Source organism: Mobula hypostoma, chromosome 23 (genome assembly GCF_963921235.1).
Source record: "Mobula hypostoma chromosome 23, sMobHyp1.1, whole genome shotgun sequence".
In the NCBI taxonomy this organism is placed as follows: domain Eukaryota; kingdom Metazoa; phylum Chordata; class Chondrichthyes; order Myliobatiformes; family Myliobatidae; genus Mobula; species Mobula hypostoma.
In genome coordinates, this window is record NC_086119.1 from 5,237,142 (window position 1) to 5,264,697 (window position 27,556).

General features: G+C 40.4%; 1 protein-coding gene across 7 annotated transcripts in view; it reads left to right on the plus strand.

Moving 5' to 3' along the window:
* Positions 1–27,556, plus strand: part of bcas3 (BCAS3 microtubule associated cell migration factor) — a 987,973-nt gene that overhangs the window by 183,999 nt on the left and 776,418 nt on the right. For all 7 annotated transcript variants that reach the window (XM_063031775.1, XM_063031774.1, XM_063031776.1 and 4 more), the window contains exons 9-11: positions 4,935–5,011; positions 19,554–19,630; positions 24,899–24,982. In XM_063031775.1, the coding sequence (XP_062887845.1) occupies positions 4,935–5,011; positions 19,554–19,630; positions 24,899–24,982 (238 nt within the window). The remainder of the gene's footprint in view (positions 1–4,934; positions 5,012–19,553; positions 19,631–24,898; positions 24,983–27,556) is intronic.

Here is a 27,556-nt window from a genome sequence, read left to right on the forward strand (position 1 = left end):
ACCTATTGTGTCTTCAACGATAATCTCTTAGATGAGTCAAGGTATTGCTTTACACTCTATTGCATGTCATGAATCTACTGATGCTTTCTGTTGTAAAATTGTCTTTTGTCAATGTCTGCTATGAACGTTTCCTCTAAGATGGTTGGCCAGATTTTCCTCATGTGTAAAGGTTACCTTATATTAACCTGGATGAATAAACAGAGTTTGTACCTTCTTCCTGTGACTGCATAGGTTTCTTCAGGGTGCTCTGGTTTCCTCCCACATTCCAAAGACCATAAAACCATAGAACAGAGGAGCAGAATTAGGCCATTTGGCCCATTGAGTTTGGTCCGCCATTCCACCATGGCTGATTTATTATCCCTCTTAACCCCATTCTCTTGCCTTCTCCCCTAACCTTTGATGCCCTGACTAATCAAGAATTTATCAACCTTTGCTTTAATTATACCCAATGACTTGGCTCCAAAGCTGTTAGTGCAATGAATTCCACAGATTCACCACCACCTGGCTATAGAACTTCCCTCCTCAAGACATACAAATTAGTAGGGTAGTTTGTCACATAGGTGTGATTGGACAGCGTGGGCATGTTGGGCTGCATGGGCCTTCTACTGCGCTGTATCTCAAAAATTTTTTTAAAAACATGTAAGCATCACCAATCTTCATTCTCTGAGTCTCTATAATGTGATATTGTGTGTGAGTAAGAAGCTTCTGTCAGCTAAACTCATCCAGTTCCCAGAAGGAATTAAGAAATTGGTTTGAAGCCTTTTTTCAGTTCCAGGCCAGGCTATAATACATGGCACACCATCTTGTCCATCTGTGCTGCCGCCTTCAAGAATTTGTAGACTGAGGTCCTTCAGTTCCTCAGTAGTCATTTGCAAACTTACTAACCATATCCTGTGCATTCTTATCCATATTGTTGATACAGATGACAAACAATTGTTTATAACATTAGGCAGATGCAGTTTAATTAGGACGGGTGTGTGGTGTTCCATCTTGTTAGGTCAAATGTAAAGAGAAAATATGCAATAAATGCCAAGACAGAGGGATTTTGAGGTGCAGGTCCATAGCTTTCTGTAAGTTGCAACTCAAGTATCTAGGATGAGTAAAAATATTTAGAGCATGCTTGCTTTTTTTCAATTGGGACACTGAATATAAAATTGGGAATTCATGTTGCATCTGTTTAAATCTTGGTGTATAAAGCCAGGCATGATGCAGGGTTTCAACCCAAAACATCAACCGTTCCTTTCTTCCCTCAGATGCTGCCCAGCTGTTCCTTTCTTCCCCTAGATGCTGCTCAACCCGCTGAGTTCCTCTGGAAGATTGTTTGTTGCTGCAGATCTTTCATATTTTTCCTGTTGAATGTTGAATCTCCATGTTGTTGAGAAATTTATGTACTTTATATACCCTAGTTTAACCCTGTCTTTTTTTCTGAATTTTAACTGCTGTAATGACAGTCATGGTACTTGTGTTTATTTAGTTTTGTTTATTTCTCATTTTTCAGTTCCTTTCTTGTTACAAGTTTCTGATTTGCAATGTTTTCCCACATTTTTACAGCTTTTTCCCTGCAGTGAAGTTTGTTGCTTTTTTAAATTCACTGTTTTGTTGATCTGTTTGGAGTTATGCTTGTTTGGTTTTCTCTCATGTCCAGCTGAATTTAATTGAAGAATATTTTCTATTTAGTTTCTTTAGATTTTTGAGACAGAATTTCAAATCCAATCTAAAATACTGCATGCCTACCATAATTTCAGATTCATTATTTTCTGAAGTGTTTGTTTGAACTGTAGCTCGGTAATTGAGGTTCTGTGGAAATAGTTCTGAATGTGTACAAATTAATTATGTTTGTTGATGTAAAGTCTGAACTGAAGGATTATATTGCCTTTCATATAAAACAATCAGCCTTCTCCAAAATTCTTCCAGTATAGTCTTTGCATGTATTTTGTAAGTCATCCCATTTCTTTATCTGTAATCTGCTTCAGTCCATCTTTTTCCATTTGTTTTCTTTTTTGCTTCCTTGTCTTTATCTCTAATCCCTTATGTTAGAACTTTACAATTTTGTTATTATAATTTTTATTATTTTGTCCATATTTAATTATTACTGATATTTTTTCTTCGTCCTTTAAATTCTTTATGCCTCAGTAGCCACGTTTGTTGCAATACCTCTGGTATGCTTCCCAATCTTTTCTGTAGAAATTTGTCATGACCTCCCCCAAAATGGTGCAGTCAACATGCAGGCACTATATCAGGAATGTGTGTTAAAATGTCTGCTTATTATCTTCATAATTTAGAACATTTATAATCATTTACATGTTTTTAACTTGAAATACTAACACTGAGTGTATCGTTCTAAATAGTTAATAAGTGTACTTATTTTCTTTAGCTTTAGATGATATTTGCTTTAGTGCATATTGTTAAACAACGCTTTAAGTAACCCTGAAGCTATTTGATACTTTATGACACTGTTGTATATAAGAATGATGAAAGAAACTAGACTGACATTTCCCTTCCCTGTTTTCTCTTCACACACATTGCCTGACTTGTTGAGACATTTTAAATAAATCATCACAAACTCCAAGAAAACAACAGAAGTTAACTGAATAAAATGTTCAATGCCTCATTACATTTTCATATTGCAAGGGAAAACAAGATGTAGTATATTCAATAACAGTGGAAGAGAGGAAATATTAAAACAATAAATGATGCCTGAGCCTGGTCTGGTATTGTGGTGGAGTTGGCCAGACCTTGGATAGGAGGTTGAAGTATTGCAGTTGAAGAATATGATAAAGTAGCAATGCCTTCCTTTATTGCCACAAATACGGTCAAGACAGTGGGTATATAGGGAGGCGCTGATTAAATAAGGGTAGGGCAGGGTCAATTTCTGATCCATTGTTGTTGTAGTTCCCAGTCCCAAGCACAGCTTGCTCCCTGGTCTGTGATTCCAGACACAGCCTGCTCCTGGCTTTGTGATTCCAGAAACAGCCTGGTCCGTGGCCCCCTTTTCCATTCCTAGCTTCATTCCTGATCCTTGATTCTGGGCCCTGCCTACTCCGTGATTCCCTATTCCAGACCCAGCCTGTCCTATTACTAGAATTATAAGGAGAGGCTCAGTAGGTTGAGGCACTTTACCTCGAATGTAGGTGGTTGAGATGTGACCTTACAGGAGGACAAGGTTTGTTATGCTATGGGATTCATTGTGCTATAAGGAGAAATTGGACAAACTTTGGTTGTTTTCTCTGGAGTGATGGAGACTGGGGGTTGGGGAGATCTGACTGAGTTTTAGAAGATTATGAGAGGTATGGATAGAGTGGACAGCTAGCATCTATTCACAAACAAGAGAAAATATGTAGATACTGGAAATCAGAGCAACACACTCAAAATGCTGGAGGAACTCAGCGGGCCAGGGAGCGTCTATGGAAAAGAATATAGTCAACGTTTCAGTCCTGCTGAAGTGTCTGGGCCAGAAACATCGACTGTACTCTTTTCCATTGATGCTGCCTGGCCTGCTGAGTTCCTCCAGCATTTTGTGTGTGTAGCTAGCATTTGTTTTCCTTGTCTAATACCAGAGGGTATGCATTTAAGGTGAGTGGTGTTAAGTTCAGAAGAAATTGCAGCAAGTAATCTTACAGAAAGAATAGTGGGGAGCCTGAAGTGTGCTGCCCAGGGTGGTGGTGGAGGCAAATGCAATAACAAGAGGTGTTCATGGATGTGCAGGAACTAGAAAGATTGGAAAATTTTGTAGGTCGGAGGCTTTCGTTTAGTTGGATATTTGATTACTAATTTAATTAGTTTGGCAAAACATTGTGAGCTGAGTATCTGTTCCTCTGCTCTGCTGCACTATGTTCTAAGGCCATGGGATCTTTTGCATTCTCTTGAGAGAGTAGAGAACTAAGGGTGAGTTCAAGGATTAATGTATTAAGTGAGTTAAATGAGATTAAGAAATTGGAAATAGGTAGCCAAGAATAGGGGAGTGATGTTAGGGCTGGGAGACAGAGAGATAGATTCTTTCAAAACAGCAGGGGAAGAGGATGGGGATAGGTCAATATCAAGAAGATCAAGTGAAGAAGTTAAGTTCATACTTAGGGTATGGATGATCAATTAGCAGAAGTGAAAGGACATTCAGAGCCAGTACAGACAGTTGTCTTAGGAAAAGCAGCAGTATTACCAGCCAAAACTGAATTTAATATTTCTACCATCATTTATAACATTAACAATTTGCTTTGATGGCTAACTAGCGGTGAAATTAGCACAGGGAGTTCTGAAGACCAGTTATTAATTCTCAGTCTGTTGTTATACAAGAAGAATATAATGGGTGAAGAAGAAGATTGGAAAGAAGAATAGAGCAACTTGGTCTCTGAATGTTACTTGGAAAGTATGCCGGAGCTGCTTGCTATTTCCCTACACTCCTCCGAAGTTCATAACTAAAAGCAGAGTTTGATAGGTTCTTGATTAGTCAGAGTGTCAAAGGTTATCGGGAGAAGGCAGGAGAATGGGGTTGAGGGAGATAATAAATAAGCCATGATGAAATGGCAGTACAGAATTATGGGCTGAATGGCCTAATTTTGCTCCTGTGTCATATGGTCTAATGTGCTAAATGGTCTGCTGTGTTGTGAGATTCGGTGGAGCTAAGTTTAACATTTTGTCCAAAAGATGGCATCTCTTAAATTGAAGCACTTTCACTGAGAATTCTTTCTTCTTAGTGTTAAAAAGTATTGATTGACAACATCACATCGGAGACCCACTCCTACCGATGGCAGTCTTTTTACTAGTTTTAACTCAATTAATATTGACTTTTAAAATCAGTTTTAAAATTTGAATTTTGTAGTGCATCCTGGCAGCATGCTGAACGTGCTCAATCTAAGATGTTTATTTTCAGGAATGATAGAAGAAGATGATACAAGCGGCATTTCCTGACTTGTTTTTTTTGTTTCTTTTTTTCTCAGGGTCTTGGTAGTTGTATTACAGGAGAAGATTGCCACTTTTGATAGCTACACTTTCGCTAAAAAGTTCTTTGTCACAAGTACGTACCACTGCATGTATGTGTGCACATTGCAAAATATTTTTCAAGCGATTTCACAATATCTCTACATTTTATGTTGCGATTTTTAACCCCTTGGAATTGGATTGTGGCGACACAGACTAATTTGATTTGGATTTATAGATAGCTATCTGCAAGAATAAATGTTGGTCTGGGTTGTACAAATTAAAGATTTTGCATGTATTGTTCTGCAAACCTCTTCTGCGTTATTTCTGCCATCATGGTAGGTAAGAGTGCAATAAGAACAGAAAATGCTGAAAACATTTAGCAGGTCAGGCAGCATCTGTAGAGAGAGAAACAACTAATGTTTCAGGTCCGAGATCCAGGCTGATGGTACTGTGGCGAAATTTGCAGAGGATAGCATAATAGGTAGTGGGACAAGTAGCACTGCGGAGGCAAGGAATCTGCAGAAGTTCTTGCACAGGTTAGGAGAGTGGGCAAAGAAGTGGCAGATGGAATACAGCGTAGGGAAGTGTGGGGTAATGCACTTTGGGAAGAAGAATAAAGACAAAGACTGTTTTTTAAATGGGGAGAGAATCTAGAAATTGGAAGTGCAAGGGGATTTGGGAGCCCTGGTTTAGAATCCCCTTAAAATGCACGTTTCATCGATAGTAAGGAAGGCAAATTGCAAGTTAGAAGTCATTTTGAGAGGACAAGAATATAAAAGTAAGAATGACCTGCTGAAGCTTTACAAGACAGAGGTCAGACTGCGTAGGACCTGTATAAAGATATTATAGCCCTGAAGAGGGTTTAGAGGAAGTTCACAAGTGTAGCCCCCCTGGCCAACCTCAGGGTCCCTAGACGACAGTGAGCTGAGCAACCCTGAGGCTGGCCAGGGGGGCTACACAAGGATTATCCAGGAGTGAAATGCTTAATGTATAAAGAGTGTTTGACATCTCTGGGCCTGAATTTAATGGAGTTCAAAAGGATGAGGGGAGATTTCATTGAAATTTATTGGATATTGAAAGACCTGGATTGAGTGGGTGTGGAGAGGATGCTTCAATTAGTAGGAGAGTCTGGGATCTGAGGACAGAGCTTAGAACTGCGATGAGGAAGAATTTCTTCAGCCAGGAGGTGGTGCATATATGTAATTCTTTGTCACAGAGAGCGGTGGAGACCAAGTCATTACTTGTATTTAAGGCAGAGATTGATAGGTTCTTTATTGTTAAGAGAGTTAAAGGTTACAGGAAGAAGGCCTGAGAATGGTGAAGCAGACAGACTCAGTGGGCTAAATGGCCTAATTCTGCTCCTATCTTTAATGGGCTTATTTTTCATTATAATTGGGTAGGAGAAGAACAAGTTAGCAGAGTTAGCAGGAACCTATACTGATTTGTTCCTCTGTTTTTCGGTTCTTAAGAAGGGTTTTAGGTCTAAAGTGTTAATTGTTTCTCACTCTAGATGCTACTTGGCGCACTGAGTGTTTCTGTTAGTTTCTGTCTTTATTTCACGCTCCCAGAAATCTGCAGATTTCATTTTATTTTCATTTGCATTAAAATTAGAGGAGTGGAAATTAATATTTTTATGTTGTTTATTCATGGATTGTATGCGCTTATCCATTTTGAACATTTTGAGTCATGGGAATGTATGTATATTAAAACAGTTACACTGTAGTAGTTGTGACTAGTACTGAACTAAATTCTGATAGTTTTGAAAAGTTATGAAGTTCTGATATATATATATAAACACATGAGATTCTGCAGATTTTGGAAATCTGAAGCAACACACACAAAATGCTGGAGGAACTCAGCAGGTCAGACTGCATCTATAGAGAGACAACAGAAGCCTGGCTTGAGTATGAACAGGCTGTGCTAATTCTCTCCAATGACATAATTCTTCTTATATACTACCTTTGAATAGAATAGTACATTTAAAAAAATATGCAAAATTCTTTAAGAGATTGGAAAGACTGGGTTCGAAGGTGGGAAGAGTTGTAGCAAATCATTTAGGGGCAGGAAGACATTGTTGGGATCTCTGATATGTGGCCATGTACCTGACTCTGGACCTTCGATATGTACATGGGCTTTGTAATGAAACTTCCTGATTCAAAGTCAAGCTTCTGATTTTAGACTTATGCTAATCAGTTAGGAATCAGAACAGCAGTGGTGACTTAAAACGCTCTGAATCAAAGTTACATAAATAATATCCTCAGAGCTGAATTAATATCTGTTGCTTTCAAGTTGCAACTATAACAATTGCAGGCATTGTGCTGTGAGGCAGTATGTTCCTGTATTGTTTCTTGGATTTGTTCGTTAATATTTGATGAGGTCATGTGTGGAGAGATTAGGCAACGGTGCCTATCTGCAGGTCACTGAGCTTGACCATCGTGATCAAAGTGTTTTACTGACCTTGACAGTTAGTGATTTTAAGAGATTTGGCAAGCAGTGTCAAAATATTAAGTTTATCTGCCATTTCTTTGCCTCCCCATTACTACCTTTCCAGCGTCCATTTTCAGCAGTCCAATATTCACCCTTGCCTCACTTTCACTCCTTATATATATATGAAAAAACCTTTAGCATCCTCTTTGATATTTTTGGCCAGCTTACCTTCATATTTCATCTTTTCTCTCCTTATGGATTTTTTAGTTGCTTTCTGTTGGTTTATAAAACCTTCTCAATCCTCTAACTTCCCACTAATTTTGCAAAATTGTCCTTATACATACCATTTCTATCTTCCGTTATAGTTTGTAGCCCACATCCCAGTTACCGTTCACAACAGGGTCTTTTTACCCTTGCAGTTTCTCAACTCTGTCCACGGAGATTTTACATCTTCTGAACCTTTGTCACCTCTTTCTAAGGATTTGATTTCATATTTTACCACAGAGCCTCCCCATACTCTTTGCCTACCTGCCTGTTTTTTTGATACAATGTTTATCTGTGGATGTTAAGCCACCAATTATGATCTTCTTTCAGCCACTTCTCAGTAATGCCCACAAAGTCATACTTGCTAGCTCCGCTACCAGATCATCTATCTTATTTTGTATACTGCATGCATTCAAATATAGCACCTTCAGTCCTGTATTCATCATCCTTTTCAATTTTACTCCCATGTTACACTTCACCTCAACCATCCCACTAACTGCAGTTTTTCCCTTTCATTTGCCTGTCCTTCCTCACGGTCTTACTAGATAGATAGATAGATAGATAGATAAATAGATAGACATACTTTATTGATCCCGAGGGAAATTGGGTTTCGTTACAGTTACACCAACCAAGAATAGAGTATAAATATAGCAATATAAAACCATAAATAATTAAATAATAATATGTAAATTATGCCAGATGGAAATAAGTCCAGGACCAGCCTATTGGCTCAGAGTGTCTGACCCTCCAAGGGAGGAGTTGTAAAGTTTGATGGCCACAGGCAGGAATGACTTCCTATGACGCTCAGTGTTGCATCTCGGTGGAATGAGTCTCTGGCTGAATGTACTCCTGTGCCCAACCAGTACATTATGTAGTGGATGGGAGACATTGTCCAAGATGGCATGCAAATTGGACAGCATCCTCTTTTCAGACACCACTGTCAGAGAGTCCAGTTCCATCCCCACAACATCACTGGCCTTATGAAAGAGTTTGTTGATTCTGTTGGTGTCTGCTACCCTCAGCCTGCTGCCCCAGCACACAACAGCAAACATGATCGCACTGGCCACCACAGACTCGTAGAACATCCTCAGCATCATCCGACAGATGTTAAAGGACCTCAGTCTCCTCAGGAAATAGAGACGGCTCTGACCCTTCTTGTAGACAGCCTCAGTGTTCTTTGACCAGTCCAGTTTATTGTCAATTCATATTCCCAGGTATTTGTAATCCTCCACCATGTCCACACTCACCCCCTGGATGGAAACAGGGGTCACCGGTGCCTTAGCCCTCCTCAGGTCCACCACCAGCTCCTTAGTCTTTTTCACATTAAGCTGCAGATAATTCTGCTCACACCATGTGACAAAGTTTCCCACTGTTGCCCTGTACTCAGCCTCATCTCCCTTGCTGATGCATCCAATTACTACACACTACATTGACTTGTATAACAACTCCCTATCCTCAGTCCAGTTCCCATATTCCTGCCAACTAAGTTTAAACCCTTCCCAACTGCTTTAGCTAACCTGCCCGCAAGGATATTGGTCCCCTTTGGGTTCAGGTGTAACCCGTCCTTTTTGTACAGTCATACTTTCCCCAGAAGAGAACCCAATGATCCACAAATATGAAACCATGCCCCCTGTACCACTTCCTCAGTCACTCATTCATCTGTACCATCATCCTATTCCTGCCCTGACTAGCAGATGGCGGTGGGAGTAAAACAGAGATTACTACCTTAGAGGTCCTGTTATTCAGCCTTTTGCCTGACTCCCTATACTCACTATGCAGGGCCTCTTCCCCCTTTCTACTTATTTCATTGGCACCAATGTGCACCACAATCTCTGGCTGTTGACCCTCCCTCTTGAGAATCTTCTGTAGCTGCTGTGAGGTAGCATCTGGGAGGCAACACACTATCCTGGCTTCTCTTTTGCGGCCACAGAATATACTGTCCATCACTTTAACTATTGAATCTCCTATCACTACCGCTCTGCTTGACTGCTGCCGCTGTGCCCAGACAGGTCATCCCTTCAGCAGTATCCAGAGAGGTATATTTGTTGCTGAGGGCAATGGCCTCAAGGGAACCCTGAACTCACTGCTTACTCCCCTTACTTCTCCTGGTTGTCACCTATGTATTATCTGAAGCCTGCATTTTGGGTGTGACTACCTCAGAAAAAGACTTGGCTATGAAGTCTTCAACCTCCTGGATGGTTCTGAGTGTATCCAGCTTCAGCTTCAGTTCCTTGACCTTGTCAGTCAGGAGCTGATTGGGTGCACTTTCTGCAGATGTGACCATTAGGTATCTTGAAGTCCCACATCTCACAGGAGGAGCTTTCCACTGCCTGAACTACCATCCTGCCTATATTTGTTATGCCTCTAACTTCTCAAATTTAAGTTCTAGCCTGTGCCTGTTCTCGTCCAAACCTGTTGAGCCAAAGCTTGGCTACTCTTACCACAGCATCTGCTTACACAGTTGCTGCTCCAACCATGGTCACTCTGTTGAAACTCTGTTCCTTTTTATTTGCCCTTGCTAATTAACCCTAGTTACTATTAACCCAAGCAAACTTCCACTCCACAGGCAAGCCCCAACAGGGGCCAGCTCACCTTTCAAATGCTTTTAAAATCCTTATTATGATGCTTTTGTCATACTACATTTCCATTAACCTTAACTGTCTAAATTTACAATAGAAAAATCTTCATACCAATATTCTGACCATTGGGTTCCTGTATTTCCCTCAATATTATCTCATTTATTTTTTAATCTATTTTCAGTTTGTCTTTGTTTTGTGAAGTCAGTCTTGTACTGTACCTAATTACTTTGAAAAAACACAACTGCAGTCTGAATGACCTATTTTCCATTTTTTAATCTTTCCGCCTGTTACCAAAGATATTTCTTCTCTAATGAAGGAATTCATTTAATTTGCATTATATCCATTAGTTTCAAAGATTCAAAGCACATTTATTATCAACAAATGTATAAATTATACACTTTGAAATTTGTCTGCTTACAGGTAGCCACATCATTCAAGAATCATACAGGCATCATTCAAGAATAATTTTAAAGGAAAAGAGGAAAGGGTGCTGTTATTGATGCCCCACCATAAATATCACAGGTTCACCAGTAACTAGACACTCAAGTAGACCAGTCACATGGAAACAGTGGTCACAAACAAGATTGGGTGTCCTACAGTGGTGCTGGAAACTTTGTGAACCCTGTAGAATTTTCTCTATTTCTGCTTAAGTATGACCTAAATTGTAATCAGATCTTCACATAGGTCCTAACTCTAGATAAAGAGAACCCAATTAAATAAATAACGCAAAAACATTATACTTGTTAATTTATTTATTGAGAAAGATGATCCAATATTACATGTATTTGTTAGAAAAAGTATGTGAACATCTGGGATAATGACTCCAAATAACTTTTGTAGAAGGCATGTGTTCCAATCAATGAGATGAAATTGGAGGTGTGGGTTGTAGAGATGCCCTGCCCTATAAAAAAGACACACAAAATCAGGTTACTGACAGAGCCTTCTGTTCTCAAGAAAGATCTGTTTATGTGCACCATGCCTCGATCAAAACAACTTTCAGAGGACCTTAGAAGAAGAATTGTAGAGATGCATCAAGCTAGGAAAATCTGCAAAAGCATTTCTAAAGACCTGAGTGTTTATCAGTCCACAGTAAGAAAAATTGTCTGCAAATGGAGGAAACTCAGTACTGTTGCTATTCTCCCAAGGACTGGGCATCCTGCAAAGATCACATCAAGAGCACAAGGTGCATTGCTGAAGGAGGTGAAAAAGAACTCAAGGGTAACAGCAAAAGACCTGCAGAAATCTCTAGAACTTGCTAAAGTCTCTGTTCATGTGTCCACTGTAAGAAAAACACTGAACAAGAATGGTGTTTATGGAAGGAAACCACTGCTCTCCAAACAAAACATTGCTGCATCATCTCAAGTTTGCAAAAGACTACCTGGATGTTCGACAATGCTTCCTGGACAATGTTCTGTGGATAGATGAGTCAAAAGTTGAACTTTTTGGCAGAAATGCACATTGCTATGTTTGGAGGAAAAAGGGCACTCTACACCAACACCAACACCAAAACCTCATCCCAACTGTGGAGCATGGTGGAAGAAGCATCATGGTTTGGGGCTGCTTTGCTGCCTCAGGGCCTGGACAGCTTGTAATCGTTGAGAGAACAATGAATTAAAAGCTGTATCAAGACATATTACGGGAGAATGCCAGGGTAGCAGTCTGTCACCTGAAGCTTAATAAAAGTTGGATAATGCAACAAGGCAATGATCTGAAAGACAAGAGTAAATCAACAACAGAATAGTTTAAAAATAAGAAGATTTATGATTTGGAATGCCTGAGTCAAGGTCCTGACCTTAATCATATAGAAATGTTGTGAAAGGACCTGAAGCAAGCAGTTCATGTAAGGAAGCCCACCAACACCCAGAGTTGTAGCAGTTTTGTAAGGAGAAGTGGCCTAAAATTCCTCCAAGCCGATGTGCAGGACTGGTCAACAGTTACTGGAAACGTTTGTTTGAAGTTATTGCTGTACAAGGCCGGGGGTGGGGGGGGGGGTGTTCACACCAGTTACTGAAAACAAAGGTTCGCCAACTTTTTTCAAGAAATACATGTAATTAGACTAAGGAGCTGGTGGTAGACCTGAGGAGAGCTAAGGTACCGGTGACCCCTGTTTCCATCCAGGGGGGTCAGTGTGGACATGGTGGAGGATTACAAATACCTGGGGTTACGAATTGACAATAAACTGGACTGGTCAAAGAACACTGAGGCTGTCTACAAGAAGGGTCAGAGCCGTCTCTATTTCCTGAGGAGACTGAGGTCCTTTAACATTTGCTGGACGATGCTGAGGATGTTCTACGAGTCTGTGGTGGCCAGTGCGATCATGTTTGCTGTTGTGTGCTGGGGCAGTAGGCTGAGGGTAGCAGACACCAACAGAATCAACAAACTCATTCATAAGACCAGTGATGTTGTGGGGATGGAACTGGACTCTCTGACGGTGGTGCCTAAAAAGAGGATGCTGTCCAATTTACATGCCATCTTGGACAATGTCTCCCATCCACTACATAATGTACTGGGTGGGAACAGGAGTACATTTAGCCAGAGACTCATTCCACCGAGATGCAACACAGAGCGTCATAGGAAGTCATTCCTGCCTGTGGCCATCAAACTTTACAACTCCTCCCTTGGAGGGTCAGACACCCTGAGCCAATAGGCTGGTCCTGGACTTATTTCCTGGCATAATTTACATATTACTATTTAACTATTTACGGTTTTATTACTATTTAATTATTTATGGTGCAACCGTAACGAAAACCAATTCCCCCCCGGGTTCAATAAAGTATGACTATGACTAATACTGGATCATTTTTTCCATAAGTAAATGAACAAGTATAATGTTTTTTGTGTTATTTATTTAATTGGGTTCTCTTTATCTAGTTTAAGGACTTGCGTGAAGATCTGATCACATTTGAGGACATATTTATGCAGAAATAGAGAAAATTCTAGAGGGTTCACTAACTTTCTAGCATCACCATATAATGTGACATACCTCCTGACACCCAAAGCCTTACAAGCACAAGTCACGATTGTGATGAAATACTCTCCACTTACTTGGATAACAGCTTTGAAAAAAATTCAACACTATCTGGCACAATGTGGCAGATGGAGTTCAACCCAGATTAGTGTGAAGTGGTTCATTTTGGTAGGTCAAATGCGATGGCAGAATATAGTACGAATGGTAAGATTCTTGGCAGTGTGGACAATCAGAGAGATCTTGGGATCCGAGTCTACAGGACGCTCAAAGCAGCTGTGCAGGTTGACTATGTGGTTAAGAAGGCATATGGCGTATTGGGTTTCATCAATCATGGAATTGAATTTAGGAGCCGAGAGGTAATGTTGCAGCTATATAGGACCCTGGTCAGACCCCACTTGGAGTACTGTGCTCAGTTCTGGTTCCCTCACTACAGGAAGGATTTGGAAGCCATAGAAAGGGTGTAGAGGGAGACTTACAAGGATGTTGCCTGGATTGGGGAGCATGACTTATGAAGACAGGTTGAATGAACTCAGCCTTTTCTCCTTGGAGCGACGGAGGATGAGAGGTGACCTGATAGAGGTATATAAGATGATGAGAGGCATTGATCATATGGATAGTCAGAGGCTTTTTCCCAGGGCTGAAATGGCTGCCACAAGAGGGCACAGGTTTAAGGTGCTTGGGAGTAGGTACAGAGGAGATGTCAGGGGTAAATTTTTTACACAGAGAGCGGTGAGTGTGTGGAATGGGCTGCTGGCGTCGGTGGTGGAGGCGGATATGATAGGGTCTTTTAAGAGACTTTTGGATAGGTACGTGGAGCTTAGAAAAATAGAGGGCTATGGGTAACCCTAGTAATTTCAAAGGTAGGGACATGTTCAGCACAACTTTGTGGGCCGAAGGGCCTGTACTGTGCTGTGGGTTTCTCTGTGTTTGTATGTTTCTAATGTCACCCTCTTGAGTGATACTGCATCTACCACACTGAACACACATTCCTCCACTCCAGTGCACTGCAGTTACTCACCAAGACTATGATGAAAGCGCTCCTCAAACCTGTGTCCTCTAGTATTAAGAATTAAAGAACATCAAATGCAAGTTCCCCTTCAGATGGCAACCATCTTGACTTGGAGACATATTTCTATTCCTTCATCATTGCTGAAGCTAAATCCTGAAAACCAGCACCTGAACAGTAGAAAAGAATATTTTTCACCAGTAGGACAGCAGATAGCCAATCCTCCCACATTCCAAAGATGTATGGGCACAGTTAGGATTAGTGAAATGTGGGCTTACTATATTGGCTCTGGAAATGTTGTGACACTTGTCTCCAGTATGTCCTTGGACTGTGTTAACTCAGACAACACATTTCACTGTATGTTTTGATGATTTATTTGATACATTTGACAAATAAAGCTAATCTTTCATCTTTATGGACACCTGCCACTTTCTCAGGACGGTTGGGAATGGCATTGCCAGTGAAGCCCAGTCCTGAAAAACAAACAAATAAATAAATAGAACCTATTAATTGTTATAATGTCATCCCAAAATAGTCCAATTAAAACCTGAGAATTTCTCAAGCCTGCCCATCCCTGCAAATAAAAGCATCGCTAATCTACCTCAGTTCCATTTTTCTGTTTGAAAAGTGGGTTCAAAGGAAGTTTCTGGGATTGGACATCATCACTAGCCTGAACTGGTCCAACCACATAGACACCACAGCCAATAAAGTTCACTGGTGCTTCTACTTCCTCAGGACGCTGAAGAAACCTGGCATGTCCCCTTTGTCTCTTACCAATTTTATAATGATGCATCATAGAAAGCATCCTATCCGGATGCAGCACAACTTGCTATGGGAATTGCTTTGCCCATAACTATAAGAAACTTCAGACAGTTGTAAATAGTTCAACACATACAAAAACCAGCCTCCTCTCCATGGACATTGTCTGCATTTCTCACTGCCTTATTATAGCAGCCAACATAATCAAAGACCATACCCACCCAGAAGGGTCTGGCCTCTGCCCCCTTCCATTGGGCAGAAGCCTGAAAGCATATGCTACTGGGTTCAAAGACAGCTTCTACCCTACTGTTGTAGAGCTATTGAATGGTACTCTCGCGTAATAAGATGCACCCTTGACCTCACCATCTGCCTCATTTTGGCCTTACACCTTATTGTCTACCTGCAATGCACTTTCTCCATAGCTGTTACACTTTATGATGCATCTGTTATTGTTTTAACCTTGTGCTACTTCAATGCACCGTTGTAATGAAATAACCTGAATGCATGGTACACAAGACAAGTTTTTCAATAATCTTTGGTGTATGGGCTAATAATAAATCAATTTACTAAATTAATTTATTGGTGTCAGAAGTTCAAAAATTGAGCATGGTTCTCTCTGGAATTAAGAATTCCAGAGATTCGTAACCTTCAGGCTCAAGAACTTTTTCCACTCTCCATCCTAATTGGCAGAATTTTTTTCCCCCTGAGATCATTGCCCTTAGTTAAGTAGGCTCTCAGCATCTTGAACTGTCTTCCTGCGAAACTCCATACAATATAACCCCATTTTACCAAGTATCTGTCTAATAAATCTCTCACCAAAATATGCAGATCAGCAAAATAAAACAAAAACTAAATAAAATATGCTGTTGTGCAGTCATGAGATTAGTCAGGGAGAATTTGATTAACTTTGCCTATTTAGAAGGATGATGTACAGTAAATTTGATTTCTACCTCCCCTTCCTCTCCTGCCACCAACTGCTCACGTTACTTACCAAATACCCATTATTTGTATTTGCCAACAGTAATTAGCGTGCATCTGTCTGGAAGTAACTGCCTTTAGGGGTAGCATTAACCTATATTTAAGTTTCAGCACTGTATATATTTTTGTGTGTCAGATAAAGTGGATTTGGTAAAACTATCATTTTAATAGCATTAATTCGACCTATTAATGATAATGTCATAGGAGACCATTTAAAAAGCGTTTGTTTGGTGTAGCCAATTAATAGAAAAAATATATATGTATATAGATCCTTAAAATTTTAGTACTGTAATTTTAATACCAAGATAGGTGAAGTAATTTTTAGCAAATAATAAAAAAAATCATCTCTTTTGTTCTTTGCAGTTTCTCACTCTGCAGCCTTGTGCTTTCCATTATCTTGCCACATTCCTTCCAGAGTCAGAGCCTTATCCTTGATAGTGTTTTTGCCCCCATCAGAATTTTCCACATTTATGCCTCCAACACTACAACACTATATCACTTGCTCATCTAACTGTAAAAGTTGACATGACTGAGATATGAAAGAAGAAATGTCACGTGATTATGCTCGACACTAGTACATGAGTATCCCGTGACATAACTTAAGGGAACTAAAATACAAAACAATATGTTTAAGGGAAAGGTGAATAAACACAGGAGCAAGAAAGGACTAAAATATTGTACCAGTAGTGTCAAATACCAGAAAATATTTGAGCCAAGTGGTGTTTTTCTGTTCTGTAAGTATGTTGTAATTCTTTATAATATCCCTATTTTTGGAGATTGCTTATAGTACCTTTTATGATATATAGTACGCCTCAGAGATTTTCCTCGACTTGTCACATTTCACCACCTTTCCTTGTGCCTTTAGTTGAATGTGAAGACTGAAAGGTTAGCAAGACAGTAAACTCTCCTTTCCACATTTTGAGGACACATTTATGTAATCAGTAAACATCATTTATTGTGTACCTGGCTAATGTCCATAAAAACTAAAGGCACTGATCTATCTGTTTTTCCCCATTTTGCCTTTGTTGTCACACCACACCCAGGTATTTAAGTGTCAGGTATTTAATTTACTTTGTTAATGAATGTGATAGGGCAGTGTAGCTGACATAAAGGTAAACTGGTTGTTTTAGTTGGGACCCAGATGTTAGGTACTGAGCTTGATGAATGCAGCCTCAATAACATAGTTCACAATTGTTCTCTGCCGAAGGGCCTATTTCCCTGCTGATCGACTATGTGGTGGCGCAACAGCGTAGTGGTTAGAGTAATCACTTTACAGTGTCAGTGATCACCGATCAGGATTTGATTCTCACCGTTGTGTGTAATGAGTTTTTATATTCTCCCTCATTCCAAAAATGTACAGTTAGGGTTAATAAGTTGTAAGCATGCTACGTTGCTGCTGGAAACATCGCAACACTTAACGGTCTGCCCCAAGATAATCCTCACTGATTTGATTTGACGCGAACGATGCATTTCACTGTATGCTTCAATGTACATGTGACAAATAAAGCTAATTTTTAAATCTTGTTTCAGTGGACTGTTCAGGAAGATGTTACTTAGAAACATAGAAAATCTACATCACATTACAGGCCCTTTGGCCCACAATGTTGTGCCGACCATGTGACCTACTCTAGAAGCTGCCTAGAATTTCCCTACTGCATAGCCCTCTGTTTTTCTAAGCTCCATGTACTTGCCTAAGAGTCTCTTAAAGGACTCTATTTAAGAGATTTTTATGACTTCTGGAGATAGGTGGGGAGGGAGCTACATCATGCCAGTGGTCCAGTTGTAGACTGAGAAATAGAAATTGTGCCGTCCAAAAGTGCAGTGGATCATGCCGACAGCTATTAATTAATTAACTATGAACTCATTTAGATTTAACAGCTCTTTAGTGGTGTTGATACTTGCATCGAAATGTTGAATACTTGTGCCATGAATATAGCTAAAAGATCTTCGTGGGTTGGGGGGGGGAATGCAGTGGTGACAGTGATTGCTAAGTGATAAATACAGTACTCTTCTTGCATTGATGCAGGGAAGCAGACAATGTACAATTAATCAATTAAATCAATAGTATATGAATAGGTATTGTCTGGCTTGAAAATGCCAGGATAGCAACACACTAATTCTCTCATAACCTGTCAACACTGCATCATAGCCACTTAACAGACACTGTTTTCTCTAGCTTCCCTACAACAGTGGAGCAGAAGATTCACCAGCCAGGACATTGCACAAGGGATCCTTTAGAATTTTTATTTAGAGGTACAGCGCAGTAAGAGGCTCTTCAGGCCCATTGAGCCCGTACCACCCATTAACACCCATGTGACCAATTACTAGCCCATATATCTTTGGAATATGGAAGGATCTGGAGCACCCGGAGGAATCCCACAAAATCATAGTGAGAACATACAAACTCCTTACAGGCAGCTGCGGAATTGAACTTGGTTCGCTGGTGCTGTAATGACATTATGCTGACCATATTGTATTATGTTAACCTGGTCTAGCACTTTACATGGCATCCTTCACTGATGATACAGGTGTCCCCCGCTTTACGAACGTTCGCTTTACGCCACTTCGCTTTTACGAAAGACCTACATTAGTATCTGTTTTCACTAACCGAAAGAGGATTTTCGCTTTTACGACAAAAGATGCCCGCTTTAAACTTGTGTTTACCCCAAGAAAGACTACCATGACCGTGAAGCCTTGCGCGGCGCGGGCAGGTGTGTGCGCGTGCGTGTACGTGCTGATTTTTTTCTACAAATCGGTTTTGGCTAAATCTTCCCGATTCTGTTAAGTGAAACTACACTGTACATACATTATTTCTACTTTATATAGGCTGTGTATTTATCATATCATTCCTGCTTTTGCTGTATGTTAGTGTTATTTTAGGTTTTATGTGCTATTTGGTATGATTTGGTAGGTTATTTTTTGGGTCTGGGAGCACTCTAAAAATTTTCCCATATAAATTAATGGTAATTGCTATTGCTTCTTCGCTTTACGCCATTTCGACTTACAAACGGTTTCATAGCAACGCTCTACCTTCGGATAGCGGGGGAAACCTGTATTCCCATTATATTCATTACACACAATTCTCTGCTAAGTGCTATTCACCTCAAACATCAGAAATACTTCTACAATGTACTTGGTAATTCTTTGTAGCTTTCAATTAATGTTGTTAGCATCTTGACACTTCATAAAATGTAGTCTGAGAATAGCCATTCTGCTAATTAATAGACCACCAATATAATGGAGGTAGTCACTGTAGACTTTTAAGCCATAATTGTGTTGTCCTGGCAGTTGTTTCATTTACGTTCAACAAGCTGCAGCTTGTGTAAATTTGCTGAGTGTATACTAGCACACAGAGATATAGGGTAGAGAGCTTATCTGGGGAGAGAATTGCCCGATTTCATTGTGAACACTTTCTGGCCAAGTTCAGAGTGTCCTAATGTCCTGATGCAGGGTCTCGTCCTAAAACATCAATTCATACTTTTTTCTTTCTCAGATGTTGCTTGGCCCACTGAGTTCTTCCGGAATTCTGTTTTTGGTTTAATATCCGCAATCTCTTTTGTCTTCTGAGTGACGCGGTTGAAAGAAAATCCCTTGCCAGGTCGCTTAGTGTGGGGAATAAAATTCTTACAGCTGTCTAATGTTCCTTCTTTTCCAGGTTGTTTTCCATGTCCAGGGCCAAATCCTAATCCCATAGCACTGGGAAGCCGTTGGCTTGCCTATGCTGAGAACAAGGTAAGGTTGACCTCGATGCTTTCCTTTACTGTTATTTTATCGCAGTTGGCACATTAACAAAACCGGGGTTTATTTCCATAAGAGAGAGCTTCATGCAAACTCTATATACTTAGCAATAAAAGTGGCTTGGGTTCAGGCAATAGATTTAAAAATCTGTAGCTAATTGTCAGTTGCAAACCTTTAGTCCCATAAATGTAAATAGATAAAGTGGAAAGATTCAAGATTGTTTAGTGTAATTTCCAGTACACGGTGTAAAGGAGAACAAAATAATTGTTACTCCGGATCTGATACAGCCCAAAAAGAACACAATAAGGTAAATGCTTCTTCAGAAGCACCTTCCAAAGTTGTGACTTCAACCATCTAGGTTGTCAGGTGCATGGTAGCACCACCACCTCTGTTCTCCCATACGTAATGTAATCTGAATCAAAATCCATTTACAGAAGCACCATTATCACACGGCCTTCAATAATTCAATATCTCAAGTGCAGTTTTGGTGATGGATAATAGTCGCTAGCCTTAGCATAAAGAGCCACAGTATTAATAAAGAAATACTTTCCTGCAATCACTTTGAAATTGTGCTCACTCATGTTGCCTATCTCCATCCTGGGAAGGGCGTCTCTGGCAATCCATTCTATCTATGCCTTTTATCATCTTGTACACCTCCTTCGGATTGCCTCTCACCCTCTTTTGCTCTGTGAGACATCCCTGGCTTGCTCAACCTTTCCTTGTGGGATGTGTTCTCCAGCTGGGCTGGCGTCCTGGTGCTCTGTACCCTCTTTGGAGGTTCAACATCCTTCCTATGGTGGAGTGACCAAACTAAATACAACACTCCCAAGTATAGAGAGCTATGGTCAAGGTACAGGGACTAGGCAGAAATCTAGGCTGGAATAGACTAGATTGGCTGAAGGGCCATTTCTGTACTGTAGTGTTCTATGACTCTAAAAGTAGGTATATGGTAATCCAGGGAAAGAAGTATAGTAATGAGGATGTTTTAATTGGTGTTTTCAATGTTTTTTTTATCTGTATCTGAAGTATATTTTTCTGTTGGTTATGAATGTGCAAGTTATAAATTAGCTGGTGGCTGCTTGTGTTGCAGCCGCTTCAGTGGCTTCACATCTGAACTTGGAAACTAGAATACTGGATTAAATGTGAGCTTCAGGCATCAAGAGATAATTGGCTTACTGGAACTTGCTGTGCTGAAATGCACAATTAAAAAAATAAACTTTGCGCATCTTAACTCCTCAGCAATGGCCCAAAGGGAAGTCCTCTGAGTGGGGTGAGATTGTAGATTTGGGTGGCAATGACTAGAATATCGTGGCATTCACTTACGTTGGTATTGCTTACCCGAGAGTCAGAGCAGAACACACCAAGTTTCTCCTCTACTTACAATATCAAATTTCATGTTAAGACCCAAATTACTTGTTTGCCTCTCACTTACAAACTTAATTAAGGGATAATTAGAGTCATAGTCTTAAGCATTGCGGCACAGAAACAGGCTGTCTGGCCCTCCTAGTCCACGCTGAGTTATCCTGCCTAGCCCTTTCGACCTGCACTTGGACCATATCCCTTGATACCCCTCTCACCCATGTACTCATCCATATTTCTCTTAAATGTTGAAATCAAACCTGCATCTACCATTTCCGCTGCCAGCTCATCCACACTCTCAGTTCCTCTTAAATATTTCATCTTAGAAGGTTGGGAGGGGATCTTATTGAAACATATAAGATTATTAAGGGATTGAACACGCTGGAGGCAGGAAGCATGTTCCTGCTGATGGATGAGTCCAGAACCAGAGGCCACAGTTTAAGGATAAAGGGTAGGCCATTTAGAACGGAGTTGAGGAAAAAGTTTTTCACCCAGAGAGTGGTGGATATATGGAATGCTCTGCCCCAGAAGGCTGTGGAGGCTAAGTCTCTGGATGCGTTCAAGAAAGAGATGGATAGAGCTCTTAAAGATAGCGGAATCAAAGGTTATGGGGATAAGGCAGGAACCGGATACTGATTGTGGATGATCAGCCTTGATCACAGTGAATGGCGGTGCTGGCTTGAAGGGCCGAATAGCCTACTCCTGCACCTATTGTCTATTGTCTTGCACCCTTAACCTATGACCTCTAATTCTAGTCTCACTCAACTTCAGTAGAAAAAGCCTGGTTGCACTTCATCATTATTCAGGTGTCTTGCCGTTCGGCGTGGGCGATCATGTCTCTCCATCCATCACGGTCCCTGACCCTCCGAATTGTAGTTGTTGCCTCCCCTGTTTCTGACCATGATGTTATTCCATCTATCATTTTCATTCTCTGTCTGCCTCTGCTTCTTTTTCCTTCCAGCTTTCCAGTTGTAACTAAATGTTCTAATGTCTCTCTTCGCGTGATGTGTCCAAAGAAATTTGATTGCTGTTTTCTGATTTTTTTTAAGTAATGTATGTTTTGTTTTCGTTCTCTGTAAAACTTAGCCTGTCTAAACTCCTCATAATTTGTACACCTCAATCAAATCTTCCCTCATTCTCTTATGCTGCAGGGGATAAAGAGCTAAAATATTCAACCTTTCCCTATAACTTAGGTCCTCAAATTCTGGCAACCTCCTTGAAAATATTCTCTGTACTTTTTCAATTTTATCAATTTCTTTCTAATTGATAGATGACCAAAACTACACACAATCATACATTATTTAGTTCCCATTTTAAATTCAAAAGTCCTCCCTTTATTTTTCGATGTATTTCATAATAATTTTGTGACCACCTTTATAATGGAAGCTGCTCCAGAACCCTTTTTTACATTCTCTTGACAATAGTTGCATACCAGACCTCTACAACTATCAACTTCCACTTTAAGTTATGATGACTTATAATTTAAATAGGAAGTTGATAGTTTCCTGATTGGTCAAGGCATTGAAGGATATGGCGAGAAGGCAGATGTATGGGGTAGAGTGGGATCCGGGACCAGCCATGATGGAATGGTGGTGGAGACTTGATGGGCTGAATGGTCTAATTCTGCTCCTACGTCTTATGGCCTTATGGTCTTATATGGCCTGTTTCATTATAAATGTACCATTATACTTTGTACTTTATTGTCACCAAACAATTGAACATACAATCATTATAGCAATATTTGATTCTGCACTTCCGGCTCCCTGGATTACAAATCTATGGTAAATATTAAAAATTTAAATTATAAATCATAAATAGAAAATAGAAAAATGGAAAGTAAGGTAGTGCAAAAAAACCGAGATGCAGGTCCAGATATTTAGAGGGTATGGCGCAGATCCAGGTCAGGATCCGTTCAGCAGTCTTATCACAGTTGGAAAGAAGCTGTTCCCAAATCTGACCGTACGAATCTTCAAGCTCCTGAGCCTTCTCCCAGAGGGAAGAGGGACGAAAAGTGTGTTGGCTGGGTGGGTCGTGTCCTTGATTAGCCTGGCAGCACTGCTCCGACAGTGTGCGGTGTAAAGTGAGTCCAAGGACGGAAGATTGGTTTGTGTGATGTGCTGCGCCGTGTTCACGATCTTCTGCAGCTTCTTCCGGTCTTGGACAGGACAACTTCCATACCAGGTTGTGATGCACCCTAGAAGATTGCTTTCTACGGTGCATCTATAAAAATTAGTGAGGATTTTAGGGGACAGGCCAAATTTCTTTAGTTTTCTCAGGAAGTAAAGGTGCTGGTGGGCCTTTAGGCACTTTATAGGCACTTTTGGAGGAAATTTTAAGTACTTTTATTTATTTAGAGATACAGCATGGTAACAGGACCTTCAGGCTCAATGAGTCTATGCTGCCCAGTTACATCTATGTGACCAAATACAATAACGAGAAACTCTGCTGATGTTGGAAATCCAAGCAACGCACACTTCCTGCTGGAGGAACTCAGCAGGCCAGGCAGTATCTATGGAAAAGACGACAGTTGACGTATCGGGCTGAAACCCTTCATCAGGACTGGAGCAAAAAAAAAGAGGAGTTAGAGGAAGAAGGTGGGGGGAGGAAGAAACACAAGGTGATAGGTGAAATCATGAGGATGGAGGGGTGAAGTAAAGATCTGGGTCGTTGATCGGTGAAAGGGATACAGGGCTGGAGAAGGGGGAATCTGATAAGAGAGGACAGAAGGCCATAGAAGAAAGAAAAGGGGGAGGATCACCAGAGAGAAGTGATGGGCAGGTAAGGAGATAAGTTGAAAGGAAATGGGAATGGGAAAAGGTGAAGGTTGGGGGTGGGGTGGAATTATCAGAAGTTTGAGAAATTGCTGTTCATGCAATCAGGTTGGAGGCTGACCAGACAGAATATAAGGTGCTGCTCCACCAACCTGAGTGTGGCCTCATCGTGGCAGTGGAGACTCAGGTTGGAGGGGCAACACCTTATATTCTATCTGGGTAGCCTCCAACCTGATGCCATGAACATCAATTTCTTGAACTTCTGGTAGTTCCCCCCTCCCCTTCATCATTCACCATTCCCCATTCTCATTTCCCTCTCTCACCTTATCTCCTTACCTGCCCATCACCTCCCTCTGGTGCTCCTCCCCCTTTTCTTTCTTCCGTGACCTTCTGTCCTCTCCCATCAAATTCTCCCTTCTCCAGCCCCGTGTCTCTTTCATCAATCAACTTCCCAGCTCTTTACTTCACTCCTCCCTTCTCCCAGTTTCACCTGTCACCTTGTATTTCTTCCTCCGCTCCCCATCTTCTTACTCTGACTCCTCATCTTTTTTTCTCCAGTCCTGATAAAGGGTCTCAGCCCGAAACATCGACTGTACTCTTTTCCATAGATGCTGCCTGGCTTGCTGAGTTCCTCCAGCATTTTAAATGACCAAGTGACTTACATCTTTGGAGTGTGGGAGGAAGTCGGAACGCTTGGAGGAAATTCACGCAGTCACAGGGAGAACATACAAATTGCTTACAGACAGCGGGAGGAATTGAACCCTGTTTGCTGGGTGCTGTAATAGCATTACACTATTCTACTGTGCTACTGTGCTGCCCCCATAATTGCCATCATTGATGTCAATTATGCAGTAATACCATTTTTAACATATTAGTATAGATTGTTTATAAAATACGTGTGTTTTAATTTCCTGGGAAGCATTGTTTTGTTTATAATTAAAATTCGCAATGGGGAATAATAACATAAATGGTGAAACTGAATTATTTGTTACAGAACTGTGTTGTTTTCTTAGAATGGAAATGAAAATTGTCTCATGCGATTTTTTTCTGAAAGGAAATAGGAATTACTAATTGCTTTTGGAGTTGTACTGCTTTAGCTAATGTTACCGTCTGTCCTTTTGCTTCTACTCAGCTCATTCACTGTCATCGATCCCGCGGTGGGGCCTGTGGAGACAACATCCAGTCTTATACTGCCACAGTTATCAGTGCTGCCAAAGTGAGTTCAACACTAATGAAGCGACAGTGAGTTAAATGTTTAAGCTGTTTACAGGCTTCTAAAACAATTTCAGACCAGAACGTGGCATCAAGGAGCACAAAGCAGCAAAATACTGTGAACTGTGAAACTTGAAGCTAGGCCCAGTTTAGCAACAAGAAGGAGCCATTATTCTGCCTAAATTTCTTCCTTTGTAAATCACAGTCAGTTTTATTGAATATATGCATTTGAATTGATTTCAGTAACTTGTTTACAAAGTGCATTGCAAATTGGTCAAAAAGATATGCAGTGTATGTACATGATGAATGGGATGTTGTAGCAGAGGACGATTTGGAAAGGAAATTGGGAGTGGTGATAGACCACCACTTTCAATGTCTGGACAATGTGGTCAAGCTATTAAAAAGTCAATAGAATGCTGGAATATGTATTTAGAACAAGTCTCTGGAGGAACTGTTGGGACTGTACAGTGCATAGTCTGAGCATCTTTGTAGTGTAGCGAATAGCACAACTTGTCAAATTAAAAGTACAGCATCTGTGAGAGAGATAGACTTCTAAGAATACATATGAAAAGACTTAGATTTAGTACAAATGGGGTGGAAGGCCCTGTTAAGTGCTATAAATAAAGTAAATCAAGAAATTATGGATGTTAGTGCAAGTTTAGGAACGCATCACACAAGTTCAAGTTCAAATTCGTTGTCATCTGATTGTAGGTCTATACAATGAAGTGAAACACTGTTCCTCTGTACCATGGGCACCCACAATACATATATCACACACAGCACATAAAACAAAATATTACCATAAATAAGTTAATAAAATTTAATTCAAAACTGCATGTAGTGCACAGCACTGGTAAATTGTAAACAGTATGGTAACTAGTGAACAGTTTTCTGTCCTGGTGATGAGACCTCAGTGGTGGCAGGATATTTATTAGTCTCACAGCCTGAGGGAAGAAGCTGTTGCCCAGTCTGACAGTTTGAGTCCTGATACTGCTGTACCTCCTTTCTGACAGTAGTGGGTCAAAGAGAGGTGGGATGAGTGGTAGGGATCTTCAGCAATACTTTGGGCCCTTCACCATTCCCCTCTCCATGGCATTTCAATACTGGGCTTGCCAGCAATGTCCGTATCCCAAAATGATTGTGACATATATAACATAAGCACCAATAAACAGTTTCCATTAATAACTGCATGTTTAATCTAGGATTAATGTTCTAAGATCCTGGCAACATAAGTAGTTAGGCTAAATAAGGTGATAGAGGAGGCATATGGCATGTTTGCCTTCATCGATTGGAGTGTTAGTTACGAAAGTTGTGAGGTCATATTGTAGCTGTATAAACTCCAGTTAGGCCACATTTGGTGTATTGAGCGCATTTCTGGTTGTCACATTACAGGAAGGATGTGGAGGCTTGGACTGGGAGCTGAAGAGGTTTGTCAGGATATTGCCTGATCAGAGAGTGTTAGCTACAAAGAGAGGATTGGACAAACTAGGATTCTTTTATTTGGAATGTCAGAGACTGTGGGACAATAGTCGAATCTCAGTGAGTCTCTCACTGCCTTTAAATCAGGCTCTAGCTGAATATTTTGAAGCCATCTCACATAATTTTCATGATGAACAATGGACATGGAACTGTGTTTCAAATTCCTTGCATATTGAAGTTTGAATTAATTTATAGAGATTGCAAAGGCCAATATTTGTACATTGACTTCATAAGGTGTAGCCATCATTATGAGCTGATAATGAATGATTCTGGTATTTGTGAGTCACTCAGACAGGATATCTAAATGAAGAGCTAGAAAAGGCATGGTAAAAAATTAAAATGAAAATTCCCGCCTATTTATCTACATCCATAATTTCTCTTGCTAAGTGAATTTTAATCCTTTATTCTGTTCGACAAATAATATGTGGTTTCAGCATGTATACAAACTGAATGTACACAGTGGGGTTTGGGTGATGTGATTCCTGTTGTTGTGGTTACTCTGGCACAAGAACAGGTCCTTCAACCCCTAATGCCATATCAAAACTAATCCCATATGCCTGCATGTGGTCTGTGTTCCTCTTTCCCTGCCTGTACATGTGTCTGTCAGAATATTTTCAATGTTGACGTTCTGTCTGCTTATACCATCTCCACTGAGAGCACATTGTAGGGTAATGTAATGGGTGACAGATGACACATGTTGTTCATAACAGAAACTTTTGTACATAAGTCACAAACACCATCATTTTGTGTTCACTTTAAGAGATGGTGTCTGATCTAATGACGTCAGTGTAAGGCAACTGGTTTTGGTTTGTTTGTTACGGAAGTAAAAGGCTGTGGCTTTTGTTAAGCACATAAAACAACTCTCACATGTTTTATTCACAAAATCCTATAACATTACAGGCATCTTTCACTCTTAACAAAAAACTTGTCTTGCAAATCACTTCTAAAATTTTATACTTCTTACTTTAAACCTATGCCCTCTAGTGTTTGATATTTTATCCCCTAGGAGCAAGCTTGTGACTCTCTTCCCTTCTCATAATTATACTTATTATAATTTTATATATTGTACTTCTATCAGGTTTCCCCTTAGCCTCCGAAG